This window comes from Colletotrichum paranaense (assembly GCF_030867605.1).
Source record: "Colletotrichum paranaense strain IMI 384185 chromosome Unknown Scaffold_8.1, whole genome shotgun sequence".
Classification (NCBI taxonomy): domain Eukaryota; kingdom Fungi; phylum Ascomycota; class Sordariomycetes; order Glomerellales; family Glomerellaceae; genus Colletotrichum; species Colletotrichum paranaense.
Genome location: NW_026848966.1, coordinates 1,625,373 through 1,649,162, shown reverse-complemented (window position 1 = coordinate 1,649,162; position 23,790 = coordinate 1,625,373). Strand labels below are relative to the sequence as shown.

Here is a 23,790-nt window from a genome sequence, read left to right as displayed (position 1 = left end):
ATGCCGGGAAAATCCGCCGATATCCAATGGAGGTCCAGGTGGGTAGGTTGTCGATCGTGTACGTATACGTATGCGCTTGCGGGATTCGAACTTGGGCGGTTCATCGTTTGCGACCATGGCGACCCCAGACACAGTTTGTCCTGACCACATCGCGCCGGATGGGACGCCTTCTGTTTGCTGGTGACGGTATGAACAAAATTGTTCCCCAAGTAGGGTCGCTCATTTTTCGTCTAGTCGTGACTCAGGTGGCTTGAGGAGGGTGAAGGAGGACCTCCGGGTTGTGAGGTGGTTTATGGGATGGAAGATGGAGGGCGGAAGGTACGTGGCTGCGCTCCTTCCTGAAGCGCCACGTCGGGGATTGTTGATGTTTATCCCCACAGCAACGACCATTGCGGCCAACACGTTGCTTTTGCTGCGAATACTTGACCTCAGGATTAGGCTGAAATTCTATATTGCTGTGAAGACTTTTCGCCGCCTGGCTCGAATGACCGCCAGCTATCATGACTTCTTTGCTCTTTGTGTCCCCTAACACATCTTCTCGCTTAGGCAATCAAGTCCATTGAGCAATTACTTTAATTAATCAAAACCAAGGATCACTATCTTGTGCTGCAATGAGCATCACTATCGCCTACACGTTCCCCCATTTCCTTGATGCAACTTTACACTGCCGATGATGCTACGATATCAAGATGTCCCCTTTTCAGGTATGCAGATAGTTCTGAACACCGTGTTCTCACGAATGACCCGTGTATTGCTGAAAGTAGGTACGGGAAGTGGTGAATATGAATGAATCATACCTTGCATCGACCATGACAGACTACCGAGGTCTGTGGCTTATACTCAGGTCCACGGCCCAACTCGTCAACCAAGCCCAATCGATCCCCATGGTCGAGCGGTATAACGCCCTGGTCCGTTAGTACAGAACTTGGTATGAAATCTCGAGAAGTCAAAAGATGGAGGATTTCGTAGGGGCACAGTTCGATTTACGGACTGCGCACCTGAGCTTTTGCTTTTTGGGGGGTTTGATGATTTACATATCTTCTCTCGCTTAAACGTCGAGGATTTTGGTACATGGGACATCGCTTCGACGAGCAATCCGGTCCATCAAATGATTTCGATTAATTCGGACTTGCTGTCTATCTATATTGACTGTGCTACTGCTGGCCAGGCCTAAACCCACCACCGCCGCCATTACTTTCACTCCACGATGCCAACAAAGAACTTGCACACTACCGCTCAGGGCGAAGAAGTGTATCAAGGCTGAAATTGACTAGCCAACCCTTGGGATCCCTCAATACAAATGCTGTCGTGCAATCGTACAGTGATGTATCTGTGTCCATAGTGAATCTTGTACTTACGACGGAGAGAATCATTGGCAACCTACCTTAGGTACGTAGGTATCGGTAGGCCTGGTTGGTAGTGGTACACAGCCAAATTTGGTAGCCAGATTGCACAGTGCACAAAATAATAGGCGTCGATCACATAACTTGAAACAATAGCCAGTATGAATGATGAAGTATTTGGCAGGCTGTGAGTTCCGCAAGCCCAGCCACAACACTACACCTGGCTTTCAAGATGAATTTAGTCTTACACGAATCAAATAAGAGCACCCGATATCAGCCCCCAAGCTTATCCGTATTGTAATTAATGGCAGAGCTTCACTTGAAAGTCGTCAATCTATCAGTAGTGATGAGTTGATGATGTGAAACGACCTGAATTGTGATCCGGAGAAGGGAGGTTGAAGTTGGCTTCCAACGAACAGCCGATGATCCCCCGATTTTGGGGCTAGCCCATGAACTCTTGCGTCACACATACCCCTGTTAGGTACCGGCGACCCATTCCCGTCTGCAGCTGCGGGGCCGAACGAGCGGGGCCCACGTTCTTCTCGAAGCTGTCAGCATGAATAATCCAATCCTAAGCACCGCATTTGCGAAAAAAGTCGTCCAGTCATCGCACGCGGTGGCGCCCCCCTTAGGTAACGGCTTAGACAGCTTCACTGGGGGCATGTGTAAGACCCTCGCAGCAGTTCGTCCAGATGTAGATAGTCGCCATGGGCACCACATATAAGCTTGCCCGCAAGATTTGCAAATGCTGAACAACAATTCTCAATCCAGATCGAATCTTGATTCTCGACCATACTAGCTCTGTCCATTCATTTTTCGTGAGGAGGCTACTCGAGCATTCAAGTATATATGCCTCGCATAGTGACCCTCACTGCGATTTTCGCTATCTTCATTTCCATCATCATCTTCAACACCCAGCTCAAGAGCTTCTTCACAGACATCACATCTCCACTCACAACGTCCACAACCAACAACACAACCCTGTCTTCACCAGTTCAAGACAACTCACCCGACTCTTTTATGCTCAACGCAGTAAAGAACAACATGTCAAAGACCCTCCACCACGCAAAGATCACGCCGCACCGCAGCGGCACCCGCGGTCACTCGGACCACGGCTGGCTCAACACCTACCACAGCTTCTCCTTCGCCAACTGGTACGACCCGCGCTTCAACAATTTCGGCAGCCTGCGCGTCCTCAACGAGGACCGCGTGAAAGCCAACTCGGGGTTTCCCACGCACCCCCACCGCGACTTTGAAATCTTCAGCTACATCCTCTCGGGCGAGCTCACGCACCGCGACTCGATGCTAACAAAGGGCGCCGAGGGCGGGCAGAGCGACAAGTTTTACCGCATGCACCGCGGCGACGTCCAGTTCACAACGGGCGGCACCGGTATCGCGCACTCCGAGTTCAACGAGCACCACAAGGACACGGTGCATTTCTTACAAATCTGGGCCGTACCATGGAAGCGCGGGTTGCCGCCTACGTACCACACGCGCCATTTCGCCGACGAGGATAAGCGCAAGGGCTTTGTGACGATCTTGTCGCCGCTCAAGGCTGGTTCGGACGCCTCGGCTGCGGAAGAGAAGGCTGCGGAGCCGAGGATCCCGGATACGATTCCTATTCACGCCGATTTCGTCATGGGCGCGGGCATCATTTCGCCCGGGGCTGACGGTGGCTTTGAGTGGGTTGTCGGCGGCAGGGCGACGGAGCAGACGAAGCGCAAGGTGTTTGTGCACCTGCCTATGACGAAGGGCGGCAAGGCCAAGATCAGGATCGATGGCCGTGAAGATGCTGTCTTGTCTGAGGGTGACGGTGCGTTTGTCGACGCGGTCAACGCTGGGGATAAGTTGAAGGTTGAGAGTATCGGCGAGGCCGAGGCAGAGGTTGTCGTCTTGGATACGGCATAAAGGAAGTTTTGGGCAGAAAAAGGGAATACCATGTGCTAGATTAGATCCGTTTACGAGCGAAACGAAAGATATATCCAAATATACTTGCTTGATGATTTCATCTTGATTGGAAATTACGTCGATCCGGGGAAAGCCACCATCCTGGTTTTCTTTTTCTGGTGACCCATGACGATGCTGTTGGTCTAGAAATAGATGGATCTCAGATCCCTGTGAGCTAATCTGGGGTAGAGGAGCTTGGCATCTGAAGGTATTAGATATCCATGGGTGTCGGTCTCGGCGATAGATTTCTGCGAGAAAGCGAAGATGGAAACGGGAAGGAAGCGAATGTTTCTCTTCGTTCATTAGAGTTCCTCTCATTTGGTTATTGTTACTAAATATGGCTGCCCGCCAAGATCGAACCTGCTTGAACAACATGTTGTGGAAACAGATCAGGGATATAGACGAATTCGACCATGGAGCCGGCGAATCTGGGGGAGTAGAGAGGAAGAATGAATGCACATCGCTCGTTCCCTCCCGCAAGTCATGATGATTGGTGAAATCTGGATACTAATTATCTGAGGCGGAGACAAGGTGAAGTGAAGATATTGTGGACCATCTCACTTTATTAGTACACGATGAACCGTAGTGGCGGCGTACCGTACAGATCTCAAATCCTACTGTGGAAGCGTCACGTCAGAGGTGTGTTGAAAACAGTGCGAGAAGTTGTGACGTGCGGGGGATCTGGTTGTAAATCAACTCCAAATTTTCATACTTTGTCATCCAAACTCAACATCGCCTCCAAAAAGAAGATCTCCGTCACCTCAGCATAAACGCCCAAGACTACGAGCGGCACAGTCTTTGACTAGTCTCTCACTATGCATCTTCAACCCATTGACAACACTGAAATCGAGCCATTCACCAGCGCCATGGACGATCCCCGCATCACCATCCTGCCAGAGGCGCAGTCCCAAGAGACCTTTGACGACGTCTGGGGCTCTGAGCCCGGCTCGCCGAACCACGCCGGCCACAACAACAATTTTGCCCAAGACGCGGCGAGCGCAGCAGCACCCGTGGGAACGCACCCGGGCGACATGCCGCGCCTGCAGGCCGAGCACACCAACGCCGGCTACCGCGAGGGCATATCCGCCGCCAAAGCCCACAGCATCCAGGCGGGCTTTGACGAGGGCTTCAGCCTCGGCGCCGAGGTCGGCTCACTCGCGGGCCAGATTGTCGGCCTTTTTGAGGGCATCGCCGCTGCACTAGACGGCCACGATGAGGATTCTTCTAAGAAAGCCCGCCAGACGCTGGACGACGCAAAGGCCGAGCTCAAGATTGACTCCATCTTTGGACCGGCATACTGGAACACTGACGGGACCTGGAAGTTTGACGTTGAGGGCACCAACGGTGGTGATGAAATCCTCTTCGCAGACGTGGCTCGTGCCCACCCCCTCATTCGCAAATGGCAAAAGGTGGCCGACGCCGAGATTGAGCAATGGGGCATCGTGCTCGAGGCCATTGGCGGCGCGCAGGAGCACGAGAGGCAGCAGAGCCCGGAGCGGGCGCCCAGCTCCGCGGTGCCACAGACTAAGAAACCTCTCGATTGGTGAGGTTTGCTTCTGTCAGCGGTTGCCTCTCCGTTGTGCCATGCACAAGGAAGCACCGCCATCGCATTGCCGTGCGCTACTCGCGGCAACCGAATTTCCACCAGGTCTTTATGTGGAGGAGTCTTCGGGCCGAGCTAGCGCTCTCATCGAGAGAGAAGAAGGGAGAGAAAAAGACCTCACTTACAGAACTGCCCGGGTCCTATACCACGAATGCGCAAGAGCCATCATCGGTTTCCAGTAAGTTGCTATAGCGTCAATGGCTATGCCCAGGTGGAGACGACTTGACTAAACTGAACACACAGCTGATCCGATCAAATTGCATTAATATTACAAACTTGATATTACTTCGGCTATTTGGGTTTCCCGCGGACGGCGACGAAGGGAACGGGAATCCCCCGACCTCTCCTCCTCGCTAGGGTAGAGTTAAATTCGGACTTTGACCAAGAACCCCATTTTCGCAAAATCTTCCCCTCCTTGTGCTGCCGACGTGTGGCGAGTATATGGCACAGCAGCCGGAGCCGGATCTGGCACATGAGCCGCAAACTTTTGACGACAACCCTCAAGCCCTCCTGTGGCTTGTTTACAGTTCATGACGAGGCGAACCATCCCTCTTAGCCGATCGCTCATGAGCTCATGACTCTGTTGGTGGTTTCCTATTTTTGACAGGACGCAGACGGGAAGGGGGAGGCAGCCAAGCAACATTGTTTAGACGAAAATGCGGTCATGGCCACCTGTCAAAATCGACACTGACAAGGGAGGACGTTGCGGGTTGTAAGATTTCTTCAATGGCAAATGACCATGGATGCCATGAGGGTGAACTCTTGTTGGACATGATCTCACATAGTCAAGAAGCTGGATGAATCTCAATACTACCCACCTCACTCTCTGCATAAAGGAGAGAAACCTGCATGAAAGATTCCCGCATCATTGAAGATGGGCCATACACCAATTCACGACTTAACAGCCTTGAGGCTGAGAGACCATTAGAAGATCCGTATTAAGCGCCGAAGCCATCATCGATTCCACTTCCACCAATAGGTAGGGAGGTGGATTAGGCCTGAAGACCTCAGCGCGAAGGGGCGGAGGGGCAGGCCACCAGCAACCCTCACTGACATCATCCCACAACACCCGCACCATACGAACGAGCACTACGCAGTAAATCCCACAACTTTTCGGAGTTCGCGAAGAAGAGATAGTGGCTGCCACACCTGCACTCGATGCTTTGACCCCCTTGGAAATTGGCCAAATTCATGGGAAAACCAAGGGTTATGGTGTTTCGAAAGTTCGGATGACGGGCTGTGCTGCCTCACAATTGGAGGGGTCAGCCCATCTCGACTCTCCTCGAGCCCAAAGGTCTCTTTAAGCTCAACACCATTCGAGACGATTTCTGCAGGGATATTTACGATTAGCGTGAAATGGTCGCATAGCAGAGTGGCATTACCCCTGGTTGTCGGACGAGGTGACATCGTCTTTCCCCCCTCCATGACCTTCTTCCCCCGGGTTTGCTGGCAGGTACTCCGTAGGTCTTGGTGATTCGTGAAAAGGCTGCTTTACACAGGGATCCTGGGTGATCCCATCTGCCGAAGCATGCTCCGTCCCTGTATCAGAGGCTCATGCAGAGCAGCAGCTGCCCATCTCCATCTCCATCTCTGGCCTGCTGTGCTCCTTCAACCACTCTGTTCCCTCTATTCTTTTTTCCGAATTGGGAGAAGAAAGTTACGTAGTAGGAAAAGAAACAAGGCCCTACCAAGCACATCTCTCCGTATCCGTACCTGTCGTCCCGATTTCTGATCGCAACGTAATTTTAGCAAACGACCATCCGAAGCTTGGTGATCCCCGTCCTTGTGATCGTTTTCCTCCCCCTCTCAGGCTTCCCCCCCCCCCCCCCTGATCTTCGTCAAAGTGACGGGCTAACCAATCACGGAGATCTTCGACATGCAATGGAGGCCTGCGGGGCGATGCTTCTTTTTCAGCCCCTTTAGATGGGGCGGCGTCCAAAGGACGGCAGGCCTTTTCTCTTCCATGTACGTACGGATACTACTATGTACGGCGGAATAATGACATGACGTTTAATCAAATTAGCGTAGCTCCATTTAGTGACCTACCCAAGGTACACCCGTGAGTCTATTCGCGATGTTGGGCTTAGCGGCTTTGCCCCTAGCCACTCCTCCTCCCGATGTCTCCGCCATCGTCACTTAAACCCCCTGTATGGGAGTTCCGCGATGGGGAAGGGAAGAAAGATAGAAAAGGAGCAGCTCTTCACCTTGTTTCTCGACTCCCCTTTTCTTCTCTCTCTCTTCAGTATCTCTGATACCAATTACTTTCGCTAATACCTTCAATATCGACCCTGGTCTCGTTTGCTCTCTCTCACTCTACACACTTCCCTATTTACTTTATAGTAAATATTCATTCTTTCTCCTACCCAGAGCAAACCATAACCCACCTCACTTACACACACACACACAACACAATGCGCTACTCAACCCTCACAGTCCTCGGCCTCGCAGCCGTCGCCCGCGCAACATGGGACGGCCAATTCAGCTACCCACCAGGCATCGAGCCCCTCGGCCTCGCCAACGGCAACGTAGACTTCAACATCAAGACCTTTGGCCCCCTCACAGGCCCACCCTCAGACTGCATCTCCGTCTGGCACCCTCCCCACCCGGACGTCTACATTGACGACTGCGACAGCGACAAGGAGCACGGCTGGCACTGGGTCCACCCGGGCAAGCCCAAATGGGGCGACAAGCCCGGCAAGGACAAGGACGGCCACAAGTGGAAGAAGCCAAAGCACACAAAGGAACCCGGCTGCGACAAGTGCTCCCCGGAGACCACCGAGCCCCCCTCGGCCCCGGAACCCACAGAGACACCCGACCAGCCCGACCAGCCGGAGCAGCCCGAGCCCACCACCACGCCGCAGTCCTGGAAGTGGACCACCTCCACAATCACCCAGACCGCCGTCTCCACAATCTACAGCTGCCCGCCCAGCGTCCCCAACTGCCCCGGCAACGGCGGCGGCACAATGTACGAGACCGTCACCGTCCCCGCCATCGTCACAATCTGCCCCGTCCCCGTCGCGCCCAACCCGGGCCCGACCACCGCGCCCGTGGCTCCTCCCGCCACCACCGCGCCGGCAGAGCAGCCCGCACCCAGCAACCCTTCCCCTCCCCAGACCCTCTCCTCCGTCGTCATCCCGCCCGTGTCATCAAGCCCCCCTGTGGTCCCCGTCCCTCCCGTCTCCTCTGCTCCCCCCGCCGCCACGACGACCAAGCCCGATTCCGTCGGCACCGTCACCAGACCCAACCCGACCGCGACGACGAGCCGCGCCGTCGTCACCGCCGGTGCTGTACAGAACGTTCAGCGCGCGGGTGGTGTGGTCGTCGCCGTGGTGGCTGCCGCCGCTGCCTTTATCTGAATGGAATCTTCAGTGCTTTTTTTTTTTTTTTGGCCTTTTGCTTTCCATCATGTTACTAGAGAGAAAGACAATACGTTGCTTTTGCGATTCAGGCATAGAGGGTGATATACCATGGGAACTTGGGGTACAATGGGACAAAATAAGGGTTAATGACTGTGAAAATCAACGAACGGGAATCTGGGGGGTTTTCACTTGGACACGATTGGGTTGGCTCCTCGGGCTTCGCAACTTTGGGCGAAGGAGGATATCGGCTCTGGCGTCTGAGAAACCCAACTTAATTAGTTAAGGCTAATATAATGGGTTGCGTACTTTTGATTACAATATCTGTTCCATCATCCTTTACTCGTGCAAGGTGCAACCAATGATGGAATTCCGAAGTCGATTCCTCGCGACCAAGCTCAATGTCTCGGACTAACATGGCTCTGCAGCGGGTTTGACACGCATAATCGGTCATCAATAGTCGCGTTGCCCTGGGTGTCGTCCTCTCGCCGCATAGCTTTGGTCGGGTGCTACGGATCGACGGCAGATCTTCAGATCGAGGGATACCTTGAGTCGATCTGCTTTTGACATGATCCACTTTGATGCCTCTGCCATTTACTCGCTGGTCGATTGAGTTGCGGACCGAGTTTGTGGCTGCATAATCTTGCAGATTGAACGCAATATGCTTAAGGTACATTTGCGTTCAGGCCAGGTTGCGGACGGCTCGGAGGGTCACGCATGAGTCGAGAGGACAAATGCGACTTTCCGGTGCGGACGGCTTTCTACCTAGCACGTGCTCGTCTCACTCGGACGAACTTGCCGATCTGGTTGCTTTTCAGTTAAGAGGTCTATCCCGCAAGATCTTCGTTGAAGGCCGTAGAAATGGGTCCTACTGTCGTCGGATGACCAGTCTTTGGCCCATAATTTCCTATTCGTAGAAGCATCTTTGTCGTACCCGACCCAGTCCTCAAGATGTCGCTAACCGCTTTGCGACATCTTCTACGCGACGGCTGTCACCTAGAAGATCTCGCGTGGTCTCTCGATCACGTCCCGGCATGCCGAGAACGACGAGTTTTTGAATCTGCCCATCTTCGCTCATGACCAATCTGCCCGCCCTGCCATCGGCCCATTCGATGCTGATCTGCTTGGCTTCAATGTCTGCGGCAACGATGCTTGTGACCGCCTGGTTGGAGTTATCTCCCTCGCTGCCGGCGCCCACCAGCCCAGCCGCCTTTTGCAGATCGCCAATCACAGCAGTGCGGTTGTGGTATCTCACAATTTCCCTCCTCAGCGTTCGCACGAAGCGAGATAAATCTTGGACCTTCTGATCTTCGGCGTCGGCAGGCTTGGGCGCAGGGAGATGGCGAGCAGCGAGTGCGGCGAGCGGGATGCATGGAGGCACCGTATGACGATGAACACGCAGGTGTCGCGAGTCTTTGTACGGTCGATTGAGCATGACATAGTATGGTCGTCGGAACTTGGCGCTGAACATGATTTCGATGCGAATGCCCAGAACGCTGCCTCGATCGACGGCATTGGGGTCCGGGTCTTTAACCTTGAACGTCGTTATAGTTGCGCAAGTTCTGTACAGACATTGCTGGTCGTGCGCGTCTTGGGCTTTGGATCGGGAGAGGACTTGGTCTCGGTCGGCCTTGGATTCGGAAGGGAGTGCAATCGTGCTGCGTTTCTCATTGTCTTCCTTGAGGGCGTTTCGTATCGAATCGGACGAAATGAGAGCTGTGGCCTGGACCTTCAATTCCTTCTTCAACGAGGCGGCTGGGCGCATCGCAAGTTAGCATCTGGGAAAGGATCCCCTTGGAGAAGCACTTACCCTTTGCTCGAAGGTCATTGATCTCTTGTTCGAGAGCTTCTGCAGCAGCATCTGGAAGTTCACCAGACATTTTGTCTGTTGCGGGTGTGGACAGGAGGGAATCGCGATTTCCTCGGCGAGGAGAGCACAGTTGTCGTAGTCTTAGTTGACGATGACGTGATTGGGATCCTGGACGCGATCGACGCGTCTTGGTGAAGTTGACAATTGAATTGGTTGCCAAGCAGCGCAGTGCGAGACACTTGAACCCAGTCAACAAAACGTCCCGACAGCGCGGAATGCGACCCGCGGGGAAGCTTATCTAAGCTGTTATCTTATCAATGATTATCTTGGGTACCTACGCAGTTTGGCGCCAAATGAGGCATGGCGCCAGGGGTCCCAAGGGAGCTCGCCGGGTGGCGGGTGGCTTCCCACTCGAGTGGAGCGCGTCTGGACCTGGATAAGCTTCTTTGAATCTTCTCCCCAATTCCCGTTTACTTCACCCCGAGGTATCGTCGCAACAGAAACACCTTTTCTTGCTGTGTTGATTTGCTTCTGCCGAATTCACTACGTGTCGGTCCACTTGGGACTTGAGTTCTTCTTACTATCATATCTCATTCTTATCTATCATTTCCCTCATTTTCCAAGACCCCGCAACGTCCAACTCGACCACTATTCCATTCCTTCTTTGCCACTGGCGTGTTCTCAAAAGTGTCAAAGGCCACGGTTGCGCTTCCACTGTTCCCCGAACATCACCTTTTTCCACCCTTTCTTCTACCAACCATACTCGCGCACACAAAAACAAGCTCTCGATTGCTTGGGTGCCCAGCGCCATACCGTCTATCATTGGTCTAAGCTGTTGTTTAAGACAGCATCGCCTTGACTGCCACGGACTCTGCTCCACCCCGCCCTCGACCCTGTCTAGGTGGTCTTCGCTGGACAGACAAAGAACCTTTTCCTTTGCTCACGACTCCCGACTTGTCGCATAAAGTCTTTTTTTCCTTTCTCCCAAACCACCTCTCACGTTTCGACACAGCCGCTCTCAACCGAAACCTCGAATTCTACTGCGTACTCGCATTGCGCCGCAAGCTCCAACCGAGACACTCCTCAACTACAAGCCAAGCACAAATGAGCGTCCGAACACGCCGAAACAAGTCCGTCAAGCGAAAAGCTTTGGCTGATTTAGCTGTAGACACAGACGGCACGAACGGTAACGCCAACGGCGGGATGAACCAGAACAACGTTGAGTTCCGGCGGAAGGCGACGACTCCCGGCTCCGACACCGTGACCGCGAACCTGATGTCGCGCGAATCCTTCACCCTCGACGACCCCGTCCCGAAGACACCCATCGCCAATAATCATGGCTTCTTCGAGTTGCCGTTGCAGGATCAGAGGAATTTCCTCCTGCTGGTGCTCCTGTACTTCCTACAGGGTGTGCCCATGGGTCTCGCGGGTGGTTCGGTTCCCTTCCTAATGAAGGACCACATGTCGTACAGCGAGATCGGAATCTTTAGTCTAGCTTCATACCCATACTCGCTGAAGCTTCTCTGGAGTCCCATCGTTGATGCGGTTTGGAGTCCCAAGGTTGGACGCAGAAAGAGCTGGATTCTTCCCATTCAGCTGCTTTCAGGACTGGGTATGCTCTGGCTCGGGTCTACTGTCGAGAACATGATGGCCAACACCGGCAAGCCCGGAGGTCCTACCGTGTGGAACTTCACCGGCTGGTGGTTCTTCCTCGTCTTTATGTGCGCCACGCAAGATATCGCCGTAGACGGCTGGGCTTTGACTCTCCTGACGCCCGGCAATGTGTCGTATGCATCCACTGCACAGACCGTCGGTCTCACTGCCGGCCACTTCTTGTCCTACACGGTGTTCTTGGCCTTCAACTCCAAGGACTTTGCAAACCGCTACTTCCGCAGCTCTCCCCTGGATCACGGTCTCATGTCGCTTGGTGGATATCTGACTTTCTGGGGCTGGGCGTACATTGCCATCACTATTGGACTCTCTCTCTTCAAGCGTGAGGAGAGAACCAAGAATGAGGATGGCATTTGGGATGTGTACAAGATCATGTGGGGTGTTCTCAAGTTGAAGAATATCCAGACCATTATCATTGTTCATCTCATTGCTAAGATTGGCTTTCAGGCCAATGACGCAGTCACCAACCTGAAGCTCATTGACAAGGGATTCGGTCAGGAGAACATGGCCCTGACGGTCCTCATCGATTTCCCTTTTGAAATCGCGCTTGGCTACTACGCTGGCAAGTGGTCTCAGGAATACACTCCTATGCGCCTATGGTGCTGGGGCTTCATGGGCCGCCTCGTTGCTGCTCTGATCGCTCAGTTCACCGTCACCATTTTCCCGGCCGGCGGCGTTACTCCTTGGTACATGCTGGTCGTCATTGGCGAACACGTCTTCTCGACCTTTACAAACACGGTCATGTTTGTCGCCGTCTCTGCTTTCCACGCTAGAATCGCAGACCCTGTCATCGGCGGTACCTACATGACTCTCTTGGCTACGTAAGTTTATCCTCGGATTATCACTTGACCAAGTTCCTTTGCTAATATGGCCTCCGCAGCGTCTGTAATCTTGGCGGCACGTTCCCGCGCTTCTTCGTCTTGCGTCTGGTCGACTACTTCACCGTCGCGACCTGCAAACCTGGCAACCCCGCGGATCTGAACGCCCTGAAGGGCCCTGTCATCACCGACCCCTTCTCTTGCTCCCTGCAGCCAGACAAGGAGAAGTGTGTCAACGGTGGCGGCACGTGTGAGATGGTGCGTGACGGATACTACTTTGTCAACATCATCTGCGTCGTCTTCGGCGTGGTGACGTTCATGCTTTACATCCGACCTAGAGTTCTGCATCTGCAGTCACTCCCCATGAGAGCCTGGCGTTTGGCGCCGTCGACGTCTAAATAATAGAATTGCACTGCGCAGAAAAATCCGGGGGACGTTGTACATGTATCATATAAAGCATCACGCAGCGCGCACGGTTTGGAGTACCTTTCATATAGAGAGAGCGAGAAAGATGGAGAGGGAAGCAATTGTACTTGATATGCTTTTTTCATTACCATTTGATGCGCGCTATGCCGTTATATACGTGACGCTTGCCCCAAAGAAGTTTTGCCAGAAAACATGAATATTCTTTCTCGCTCGCTGACACAACACATCTCTCTTCACCCCCGGTCTCTCTACTTCTACAGCGATTCAATGTGCTGCGAATGCAAATCCTGTACAGCAGGGATAATCAAGCTCTCGATCTCGATCTCGGGGTCACTCTCCGGCAGCGCGCTGGGATCAAGCGGCTTGTCCTCCCACGTTCCCGCACTTCCCCCCGCCGACGACGACGACGCACGCTGAACGCTCGGCACACGGACCCACCGGTCCGGCCTACCGGGCGCGACGAAGACGACCTCCCACTTGCGCGTGGACAGCAGGTTGCCGATGACGAGGTGGTGCTGGTACCGCTCGAGGGAGTACTTGGCCTTGTGCACGAGGATGGCCGGGTCCGTCTCGAGCTTGAAGCTGACGACCATCCCTTGCGGGGCCCAGCCGTCGACGAGGTTCTGGAGGAATTTGGGGACGGGGTCGAGGTCGATGACGAGGGACTTGGATTTTGCTACCTTGGTGGAGTCGAAGTTGTCAAAGGCCTCTTCGTCTTCCGTGTTGGAGGCGTTGCCGTTGCCGTTGCCGTTGCTCGAGTTGGCGGGTTTGGCTGTGGTTTTCGTTGTAGCTGATCCTGCCCCTGCTCCAGAGAAAGAATCCGTGGCATTGGTGGACTGGATCTTGTGCTCGGCCATTCTGTCCTGCGGCAGGAAGAAGTCAGACACCGCGGCGGCGAGGTAGAGAAGCGCCGACGGGCCCAAGGGTCTCAGCAACCCCGCAATAGCGCGCAGCTCAAACAAGTAATCCGTAATCGTCGTAAACGGCAGCATGAGCAGCATATTACCCTTCTTAGCAGCGGTATACTTGCGCAACACCTCTCGCATGCGCTCCTGGTGCGCCGCGTTCGCGACGACGGTGCCGTCCTCGCCCTCGGCCAGGAAATCCAAAAAGCAATCCGTGGCGTGGGAGTAGTGGCGCGAGTACGGCTGCAACGAAAACTGACGGTGCAAAAAGATGACGGCGTAGCCGGCCTCGAGGAAGTACTCGGCCGAGGTGGCGCCGCGGGTTCCCGCGGAGAAGTTGTCGATGAAGCGGACCGTCTGCTTCTCGAGGGGCACGGTGGTGCCGCCCGAGGTCACGAGGACGACGCGCCGGCTCGAGGCGGCGTGGTGGTCGATGAAGGAGCGGGCGGCGGCGACGTGGGCGTCTAGGTTTTTGGGGGGCGGTTGGGAGGAGAAGTAGGCGTCTTCTTGGCGTTCTGCCGTTTCTGTGGGGAGAGACATTTTTTGGGGGGGAGTTTGTGTTTGATGAAGCGGTGATATTCACGGATCGTCTCAGAGAAGTGGTAGCTGTTGACTGTGTCAAGTGATGATGTGTGGTGGTGAGATTTGTGAGACCTCGGTGGCAGGGAAAATGGACTGGTGACAAAGGGCCGTCCGAAGGTGTGTGTGAGACCTGAACGGTGTCAGTGACTAAATATACACAGTTGATATCTCCAGTAGCGGTATTCGACCCCATTCATGTCCAGAAGTATGGTGTATAAGGAGTATGAGGCATGAGAATCCATCTCCACTACTCGGCCCAATACCTCCGCCGGACCTCGGTCCTCTGGCACCCATTTTCTCATATGACGTGTCTTACACGTAAACTCACCTTGGGATATATAGTGTCTTTCTAAGTTTAAATAGCGTCAATCTTGAAGACGATGTATGAGGTTGTGTCGAATGCTCTATCTCCGGAAACTTCGTACCTCAACAATCACTGAAAACCAGAAATTAACCACAATGAAGAGAGATTGGGAAACGCAGCGAGGGTTTTAAACCGTCGTTTCCAGCGCCGGTTCGGTTCCTCCGCACGGGCCGAAGGAGGCCCGTGCCCCACCGACCCGCACCTCCGGGATGGAATCTGCTGCGGATTTCTGGGAACGTATTTGCTTCGGGGCTTCGCAACGACGTCCCGTCGGCGTTCACGTCGTTACAACCGCGGCTCAAATCTCATTCTCAACACACAAGTGACTCAGAAGTCGATGCTGATTCGGCACCGATAGCCGATTATAAGAATGTTTCCAAACCGAACTTCCTGTTTGGGAGCGACAGATACAGTTAAACATGAGGTAAGCTTACATCATTACAATTAACTCCGGGTCTAGTCTTCATTATATGTACAATTCTCATCATAGATACCTCTTTGATATCCAATCCCTTTTTATGTGCCAAGACCTCGAATTTTCCCTCGTAACAAAAGTGCGCCTGTCCGAATCTCTTTCTTCTTCTTTCTCTTTTTTGTCTAGAAATTGCCCCAGATGACCTTTCCAACGCACACAAACTTGGCAGCCATGAGCGCCGCCAACGCCAAAACATACACCAGCCCAGTGAAGATAATGAGACCCCAATACTGGCCACCCGTCGCCGTGACAATCTCGCCGCCAATGGGAATACCGATCAGGCACGCGACCGAGACGGCGGTATACGTCGTCGAGTAGTACCGCCCGTAATGCTGCGTCTTGCACAGCCGCCCGACGCACACGGGGCTGATGCTGATGTTGTTCCCGCTTGCAAAACCAAACAGCACGGCAAAGACGATGACGCCCGCGGCCGTCGAGCCCGCCGGCAGCCAGACGGCCAGGCACGCGACCACGGACAGCACGATGGCGGCCATGTTGCTGTTAAACGGTCCGGCCCTATCGGCCCACCAGCCAGGCAGCGCCCTACCTAGAACGCTGCCGGCGTTAAGGATGGGCAGGATGGAAAAGGCAAAGGACTCGCTGAACCCCTGGCTGAGCGTGTAGCTCGAGATGTACGTCAGCGGGATGAACAGCGCAAACTCCATCAGAAAAATGCCCGCCGTCGTAAGGCTGAAGGCCGCGCTGCGGAAGATGCGCGGGTCCGGGTGCGGGCTCGCGTTGCGGGCGGGCGGGAGGCGCGAGCGGATCAGGAAGTTGGAGGCGCCGCAGAGGGCGAGGCAGATGAAGCCGACAGCGCGGATGGTCCAGCCCCAGCCGATGCGGGGGAAGAGGGACTTCATCATGAGGGGGAAGATGATGCCGCCGATGGAGCCGCCGGTGGAGGCCATGCCTGTCGCGAAGCCGCGGCGGCGCTTGAACCAGTGGCCTACGGCTGCGATGGACGGGGTGAAGACGAGGGAGCTGCCGAGGCCGCAGAGGATGCCGAAGGCGAGCATGAAGTGCCAGTATACTGGGAGAGTGTGTTAGCGCGCTGTTATGTATTTGTATTGCTCGGAGAGGATGTGTTGAGGGATGCAAGTCTGGGAGGGAGTGATGAAACGACGCGCCACAACAAGGCGAGCCGATGCAAAACTCTGTGTAAACGACTTACCTGTGCATATACTCAACAACATGACGCCAATGACAAGACACACCGTCCCAGCGAGAACGAGCCACCGCGGGCCATACTGATCAAACACTGGCCCGATATAGATACCCCCAAAGAAGCAGAGGAACGTATACACGGAGAAGATCCACCCAATCGTTCCCTCGCTGTACCCCTTGAGCTGATGCGTCGCAACGTACGTCTGGAAGATGGCGATACTGTTCATGATGCCCAGGGCCGAGAAGAGCGCCAGCCAGGACCCCAGCACTACGGACCACGCCCGGAGCCCGCCCTCGGGGTAAGTTTCTTCCTCTCCTGCTGTTGTCGATGCGACCCCTGCAGTGTCGGTGCGGTGGATGTAGTTGCCGTCGTCGTCGTCGTCGGTGGTGTCGCCGGTACCCCCTTCTCCTCCGCCCCCTTCGGCTTCCTTGCCGTAGGCGGCATTGTTGTTGTTCTTGTTGCTGTTGTTGATGAAATCGCTGTTGTGTTGGTGATGGTAGTTGGCGCCGCCCGCGCCGGCGACGGCGTTGGAGACGGAGGGAATCAGGTCGTTGCCTACGACCGCCGCTGCACCATCGTGGGCTGCGCTCTCTGGCTTGGTGGGCAGCGGGTAGTCATAGTTGCTGTAGTCCGGTTCGGGTGTGATGTGATCGCCTTGGCGGGCTGTGGAAGCCTTTTCCGGGTCCATGTGGGATGAATGGGTGAATGGATGGATGAGTAGAGGAGGATGAGGGAGAGAACAAGAGAAGAGAGGAGAGCGAGCCTCGGTATTATGTCTCGTGCTGTGTCTGTCTTTGAATCTTTCCCCCTTTGATCTTCAGGTCTTCTTCTTGTTCCCTCGTCCTGATTTTTTGACTTCCGCCTTGCAGTTCTGCAACCCTGTCGGCCACGTTTTCTCTCTTCTGCTTCCTTTTCCTTTGTCTTGGCCTCAAGTCGCTGTCTTGTACAAGAGTTCCTTTTCTTCTTCTTCTTCCGTACAACAACCTCTTCCTCAGCCTTCGAAACTTCTCTCAGTCCTATCAAACCAGACTCGTTGTGGTAAGAGCAATGAACGGTAACGTGAGTATCGAGGCCTAACAAATACCCGTCTCTGATAAACAGGGATCGAGCTCAAGGAGGAGAAAAGAGTGTCGACTAATACCAACACTATCCCACTGCGGGCCGTTGCGAGGGAGGGAGAGAGCGGATCAACGAACCTACTTGTACTTTTTCTTACTAGTTTCCTTCGCCTCTTCGGTCTTTCGGCTAGAGTTGGGCCTGGTCTGCGGGTGGTGGGTGAGTGGGTAGCAGCGGTTCGCGCTCCTTCGTTGAGTTTGTCGTTGGGTTAGGTGATTTGATGCAATTATCCAGTCATTTCCTTGCCAATCATACACCCCAGGTTTACGCACGCGGCTCCTCGCTTCAAAAGGACTATGGAACTATTTTACGACGAGGCTAAAAAAAAAAAAAAGGTGTAAGTCATGCAGTCATGTGTGCGAAGGGCGAACAGATGACAAGAGGAAAGAAGAAGAAAAAAACTTTTTCCTTTACCCCAGGTTTGCCTCCCCCCAGGGGTCCTGCGAACGACGGGGAATGGGACAACCGATAGCCGTTTCGTTGTGTGAATAAGGTAGGTTCCCGGCTTCTTCTTACTAGGCCGGGATAGGGTTGGTTTACGTGGACCTAACTCACTAGCTATTGGGGTTTCGTAAGATCTTACCGTATTACTAGAAGAGAAAACAATACGCGGGTTCGCCATTTTCCTGATGGCATTTGTTTGATGTGGGTAATTCAACCGAACCAAACCCCGGCCTTATTTTCCTCGTGTTTTTCTTCACCATTCGTCTTCTCAGATCGACATATGCCTTTCGGGCATCCCTCATGCCATGCACCGCTCTCCTTCTTTTTTTCTTCACACGGTTAGGATATTAGCATAATATTGGTGGGAATAAAGAGAACAACCCCCGAAGAAATTGGTCATGTTGTCTGTTGACATGTGGCCCTTCTCTGACAAGTTCATGTTAGTCAAGGGCGTCGTTCGGGGATATGAAGTCGCGAGCCAAGAACTGACCAATAGCGTATTTCAATTAGTCGATGAAAACCAAACTTCAAGAGCCTGGACTTTTGGTTGCCGAGAATCGGCGTCACCCAAAAAAAAAAAAAAAAGCGAGAAACCCCACCACCGAAACCAAACAATAGTAAGAATTATGATGAATCAGTCAGGTCCCTTTGGCCCAGCAGACCAGATCCGACGCATGACACTTGTCCAACACCGAACTTGTCTTGAGTTTCTGAGACACGTAGATCCGTAGACACATACTCGGAGCACTCTCTCCTAGTCTGTAGAGCCGCATAATGCAAGAATGCCTTACAAGACAACCACCTTTTCCAATGGGGAAACTTACCTCATACAGCGTATACGGTTTACGGCACTATCGCGATTTCTCTTAGCATCTGTCTCCGAGACGTTCCCCCGCTAAAGGTGCCTACCTAGTCCCCCCGCCCTGGGCTCCCGCTTCTCCACACGAAAAAACGCTGCCATTGAACCACGGATTATCGAACAACGCAATCATGACATTATATCCAAGACGCCATCCCAATGATATTCCTCTCTAAAAATGCCTTTGTCTAATCGAGATCTGAGAGACAAGAAAAATGACAGGGTTGCTAATCTTTACTCGAATCAGATAGTATATGACACCTTCAACTATTGTACATCAGCGAACAAAGTGGTGATTTCACTATTGACTTGAATCCATGACCCGCTCAGTTGAAGCGAGATCATGCCCTCGATGAAATGCACATATGAGGAACGGAGGAGTCATAATAGCCATTAACGGCATCCGGCCGGTAGCGGGAAAAAAGTCTGTTCGCCCGCCGGCTCAAACCCCCCTTCGCTCGCCTATGCTATTCCTGCGTACCTTGGGAGCCAAGGTATGCGCTCTCCGGTTCCCGCCAGCCGCCGACGCTTCACATTGACCCTCGCGTCCTTGCCATGCCCGCCCACCCACGCCGGCTCCGGCCGCTTCATAACCTCGGAAATAACCTCCCCTTCCCCATCCGTCGCTCCAAGTACCTTTCCCATGGTTTTCCGTCGAACTTTCATATAATCTCCAGCCATAGCTCAAGCCTCAAAGCCTCCAAGCCTCACACTCGCTCACCTTATACTGCGTACATCCGCCTTACTGCGTTTACATCCGCTCAAGTCGACCTGAATCTGTGCACCACCTTAGGTAGCTAATAAGTGTTACCTGACTATGATCCGCTTGCGGCTCACTCGAAAAAGTCGAGGCACCTCGCCCGCCCGCTCACCCACATGCGACCAGGTCATCTAAGGTACCTAGTATCTCCCACGTGCTCTGGCCTTGGAACTGCCCTTGGCACGTGCCAGCCAGCCTCATCCATGATCCAACTCACAGAGTCACACCGAAAATTAATCTTACGCCTGGCCTTGGAAGGAACTCAGCACTCAGCCACGGAGAACCCCGCGTCAAACAACAAAGCCCGTCGCTCAGCCGCATGTTCAGTCCCTCCCTCCCTCTCTTTCTCTTCCCAACTTACCTAAGCCATTCCCCCCAAACCCCTCTTCCTCCCCTTTAAGTATTAGATCCCACCTGTCATCGAGCCGGCCCCAGTCCTCTCTTGAGACGGAAAGGATTGGGAAAAGAGTGGGGTATCACAACGTATTGTCCCCCCCAGTTCCGTCCTCCAAAAATCCTCGAAAGAGTTGCGTCCATAGAGGTACGGAGAAGGTAGACAGAGCACCGGAACAAGCGCCGTGTTCTGCAAAAAAAAAAAAAAAAAAAAAAAAAAAAACTCTCACAAATCGCATCGTACACACAACGCGCACGGAAGAACACCCGATCATCATTCGACCCAGAAAATGTAGGAAGAGCAAACAGGTAATTACCCATCACAACGGAGCGAGCGCCGCCCAAGACAGTAACCAAACAATTTGGCAAAAGTCATGAGATGACTGATTGGGTTCAGGGTTGGTTGCTGTCAGCCAGTGTTTGGGGTGCCATCGCAGAACCCGTCTACCAATATTTCAGCGCTTCTTCCCGGTTCTCATGGGTAGGTAAAGGTATTATGATAGCAACATACCCCCCCTCGCACCAGGCTCTGAGGCTCCAAATTCCTGCACCATCCCAAAAGTTTCAAGGAACATGGAACTTGAGGTCCTTGAACGAAAAAAAAAAAAAAAAAAGGTTCCTCTTCGGAACCGCGAGTCGGAACCGATGAACCACATCGGCCGAAGCCCATCCCCAACCGCTCTCGTGACCATCACTGGCACCGCCGCTACCTTACTGGCAGCCGCAAACCATGAACGGATTAAAAGTGCCGTCGTGATCCCCCCCGCTCCTAGCCTGAGCCTCAAGGCCTCAACGCGGCGCGCCGTCTGAAGAGGGTGAGGGGGAATAATAAGCTCAGATGGGAAAGGGTACCCGCTATCCGTACGTCAGAGCCTTCATTTTTTTTGGTTCCCCTCCTCCCCCTTCTGGGCCTTCTCCCAATGGGGCCAGCCTCCAAACAACCCTCATCGACGATCGAGATCATACTGGTATTGTCTCTTGATCTTGATCCTCGAGGTTCATCGCTCTTGTTTTCCTCTGCCGTATTGTTTGTCTCTCTTTTTTATCCCCTTCCCCAGCCACCATTCTCTTACCGCCCTTTATTGTTTTTCTTTTCTTTCCCCGCCTGCAGCTGGTTTAGTTGCCTGCCGCCGGTCCCAAGCTTTGTATTGGTACCCGTATTCAAAAGTACTATCCGTACTGATACTGATACGTCCGCCTTCATGGAATCATTCTTCCTCTTTCCGAAAAAGCTACCACGTGCCACGCACGTACTTTCAGCTCTCAAAAATCTTGACGGTGCATCAGTAAATTATACGCTTGCTTGAATACTACTCGATTTCTCGTATCTTTTCTGTCCAATATCTTCTTCCCCTGTCGGCCAAACCGTGACTAACATCTGATCACCAAAAACACAGAGGCAAGGGCACATAATAAATGCAACACTCGGCCCGAGGCGTCGTACGTCTGCACGCCCGATAAGGCCAGAAAGGCTGGGAACATGAGATATCGTCCGTCCCCCTAGAGGCGACCGTTGGAAAAGGGAAAAACAAGTGCACCGCAAACCGGGGGGATAGAGCAAAATAGAAAAAAAATTAGCCCAAAAAGAGGTCCCCGTAGTCTGGTACGGATACCCAATTCTTCACTAGGTACCAGCGTACAAGGGACAAACCACCCCTGGACTACCTTAGTGCTTCGGCATGGACCACACCCTCCCATCAGCGCGCATCATGACGTTCTGATCAAGACATTCTCATTTGACGTACATCCGGAAGAGGCTCAAGTGAGAGCCAGCCCATCTCAACCCCAGTAGACCTTTTTTTGTGGGTTGACACTGTCGGAGGGCTCTTCTTGAAAGCTTAAGCTCGACTTCTTGATGTGTTTGATCAGAGGACGGGTCAAATGCTTGGGCCCATAGGGGTGTTTGCTCCAAGACACCGAATAATGCCGTTCTGTATTCCAGATGTAGGCTCACTGTTCCTTTTGTGTGATATGAAGAGACTGGGCATGTGCCGTATAATTCGAGTTCGTTGAAATATCACGATACCTCGCCATCATGTCTGAATCTTTTGCCTCAACTTGGACCCGTCATAAGACTTGTCTTGTTGACTTTTTCTCTTTTCGCGCGCCGCCCCTTTTCCCGGGCATAGTGAATTTCCGAAAGGCACAAATGGTGTCCTCAGATGCAACTTCGTGCTCCCTTTCTGCCCGTGCAATCGCTGAACACGAACTCGGGCACTCGGTATTTCCCGTGCCCGCATTTCCAACCTCATGCCGTCCCGTTCCTTGTCCCGCTATGGAACCTTAAACGAGCCATGATGTGTCAAAGTCGATGTCGCGAATTCGTACAGCCCTGCTGCCCCCAAAGGCCCGTGGTCTCTCGATACCAGGCAAAATACTGTCGTTGGAAAATCTCTTGTTGCATGGGCAGGACGTCGACCCATTGCGCCGCCGAGGGAATTGCGGCTATTCTGTAGATATTGCCGTCTCGAGCGTTGCTCATCAGTCTGAAAATGCCTTCCTTGTGCGAGCCCAACTGCTTCGCGCAGTCATAAGCTTCGACCATCGTACGTCTCATGCAAAGACGTGCCGGCCTTCCAAAAACATGCATCTTGCATCATCTCGGTTTTGTCGTATCATCGTTTAGTAGTCGCTTGAGAGGAACCCCTGACTCACGGTGGTGTACGCCATCCACGCCATCCTGCATTTCTCCATTCACGGCACCGTCCATCTCCCCGTCGACCAGCCCCTCCATCTTGACCGACTCAACGGGGCCAGATTGACTACGCTCGGTAGTGACAAAGGCTTCGATCTGAAGTCTTATCGTATCAAGAAAGGCTAAGCGAGCCGTTGCGTCGAGTTTAGAAACAGCCGAATTTCTGATATCTTGGGGTCAGCTAGTGCCACGGAGAATGAAGAAGCCATGTGGCCGAGTGTGATATACAATAGCTCGAGTAGGGAGGATATATCCTCGGCGGGAGGGTCTTGGAGGTTCGTGGGTGTCCCCGATGCAGGGGGTTCGGCTTGTGCAGAAGCCAGCTGGATGAGCAGATCTGCATTTTTGATAAACTTGACCAAGTCGTCAAGATCGGTTTCTATATTCAGAGTCCGCATCCGCCTGATAATTTCGACTGATTCCGGCTCGGAGCGCATAGATAGAAGGCGGAAAAGCTCTTCAAAGAGAGAAAGGCGGCGTTGAAGCTCCTCGTGCTTTGTTTTCAGGGCGGCGAAACGTGTGACGTCGGGACCGGCATCGTACTCGCAGCGGGTGCGACCCATGCCCGCGCACAAGGAACACACGGGACGTTGGCCATCGCATTTTGATTTCCTGCGACGACATGAGGTGCAGGCGATTTTGGTCTGCGGACGTCGTCTTGGTGCAGAAGACGTGGTACCAGTGGCAGATTGCGGGGTTGTCTCCCGTTCCGACGAGGCGCTGCTGGCTGCTGTTGGGCCCGCAGGTAAAAGCTCGCGCTGTGGTTTCATCGTGAGCGTTGCCACAGGACCATGGGCAGGCCTGGTGGACAACCGAGATAGCCACAAACAGTGGAAAAGGAGGCGTAAATATTATGGGCGTAGGCGTGTAGCTGGTACGGCGAGGTCTGCGTATTCGTCGTAGTAATTGAAATGGCGCGGGTGGACGAATTAAGAGAGGGTACAGCCAGAGCCAGAGCCAGAGCGGGCCTCAACCGCCAGACCAGATCCGCCCTCCGCGTCGCTTGGTGAGTCTCAGTCGTTTTGACGGTGCGTGTCATACTGCCGACCCGCTGGCCA

At 53.5% G+C, this 23,790-nt stretch overlaps 9 protein-coding genes across 9 annotated transcripts; 5 read left to right on the top strand and 4 right to left on the bottom strand.

Moving 5' to 3' along the window:
• Positions 1 to 2,192: 2,192 nt before the first annotated feature.
• On the top strand, positions 2,193 to 3,251 carry CPAR01_10384 (pirin; the record flags this gene model as incomplete). The annotated part of the gene is made up of 1 exon (XM_060494645.1): positions 2,193 to 3,251. One exon carries the CDS (start codon positions 2,193 to 2,195, stop codon positions 3,249 to 3,251), a length of 1,059 nt encoding a protein of 352 aa, XP_060346827.1.
• An 854-nt stretch (positions 3,252 to 4,105) lies between these two features.
• On the top strand, positions 4,106 to 4,837 carry CPAR01_10383 (Yae1 protein; the record flags this gene model as incomplete). The annotated part of the gene is made up of 1 exon (XM_060494644.1): positions 4,106 to 4,837. One exon carries the CDS (start codon positions 4,106 to 4,108, stop codon positions 4,835 to 4,837), a length of 732 nt encoding a protein of 243 aa, XP_060346826.1.
• A 2,467-nt stretch (positions 4,838 to 7,304) lies between these two features.
• CPAR01_10382 (uncharacterized protein) lies at positions 7,305 to 8,249 on the top strand (the record flags this gene model as incomplete). Its single annotated transcript, XM_060494643.1, has 1 exon — positions 7,305 to 8,249. One exon carries the CDS (start codon positions 7,305 to 7,307, stop codon positions 8,247 to 8,249), a length of 945 nt encoding a protein of 314 aa, XP_060346825.1.
• Positions 8,250 to 9,195: 946 nt separating this feature from the next.
• Positions 9,196 to 10,129, bottom strand: CPAR01_10381 (cenp-O kinetochore centromere component; the record flags this gene model as incomplete). Its single annotated transcript, XM_060494642.1, has 2 exons — positions 9,196 to 10,004; positions 10,060 to 10,129. The coding sequence occupies 2 exons, from the start codon at positions 10,127 to 10,129 to the stop codon at positions 9,196 to 9,198; spliced, it is 879 nt and encodes a 292-aa protein (XP_060346824.1).
• Positions 10,130 to 11,163: 1,034 nt separating this feature from the next.
• Positions 11,164 to 12,950, top strand: CPAR01_10380 (acetyl-CoA transporter 1; the record flags this gene model as incomplete). Its single annotated transcript, XM_060494641.1, has 2 exons — positions 11,164 to 12,551; positions 12,611 to 12,950. The coding sequence occupies 2 exons, from the start codon at positions 11,164 to 11,166 to the stop codon at positions 12,948 to 12,950; spliced, it is 1,728 nt and encodes a 575-aa protein (XP_060346823.1).
• Positions 12,951 to 13,228: 278 nt separating this feature from the next.
• CPAR01_10379 (DNA/pantothenate metabolism flavoprotein) lies at positions 13,229 to 14,419 on the bottom strand (the record flags this gene model as incomplete). Its single annotated transcript, XM_060494640.1, has 1 exon — positions 13,229 to 14,419. The coding sequence occupies one exon, from the start codon at positions 14,417 to 14,419 to the stop codon at positions 13,229 to 13,231; it is 1,191 nt and encodes a 396-aa protein (XP_060346822.1).
• Positions 14,420 to 15,422: 1,003 nt separating this feature from the next.
• On the bottom strand, positions 15,423 to 17,153 carry CPAR01_10378 (major facilitator superfamily transporter; the record flags this gene model as incomplete). Its single annotated transcript, XM_060494639.1, has 2 exons — positions 15,423 to 16,330; positions 16,472 to 17,153. 2 exons carry the CDS (start codon positions 17,151 to 17,153, stop codon positions 15,423 to 15,425), a joined length of 1,590 nt encoding a protein of 529 aa, XP_060346821.1.
• Positions 17,154 to 20,957: 3,804 nt separating this feature from the next.
• Positions 20,958 to 21,344, top strand: CPAR01_10377 (uncharacterized protein; the record flags this gene model as incomplete). Its single annotated transcript, XM_060494638.1, has 1 exon — positions 20,958 to 21,344. The coding sequence occupies one exon, from the start codon at positions 20,958 to 20,960 to the stop codon at positions 21,342 to 21,344; it is 387 nt and encodes a 128-aa protein (XP_060346820.1).
• Positions 21,345 to 22,633: 1,289 nt separating this feature from the next.
• CPAR01_10376 (uncharacterized protein) lies at positions 22,634 to 23,771 on the bottom strand (the record flags this gene model as incomplete). The annotated part of the gene is made up of 3 exons (XM_060494637.1): positions 22,634 to 22,895; positions 22,961 to 23,490; positions 23,562 to 23,771. 3 exons carry the CDS (start codon positions 23,769 to 23,771, stop codon positions 22,634 to 22,636), a joined length of 1,002 nt encoding a protein of 333 aa, XP_060346819.1.
• Positions 23,772 to 23,790: the final 19 nt, after the last annotated feature.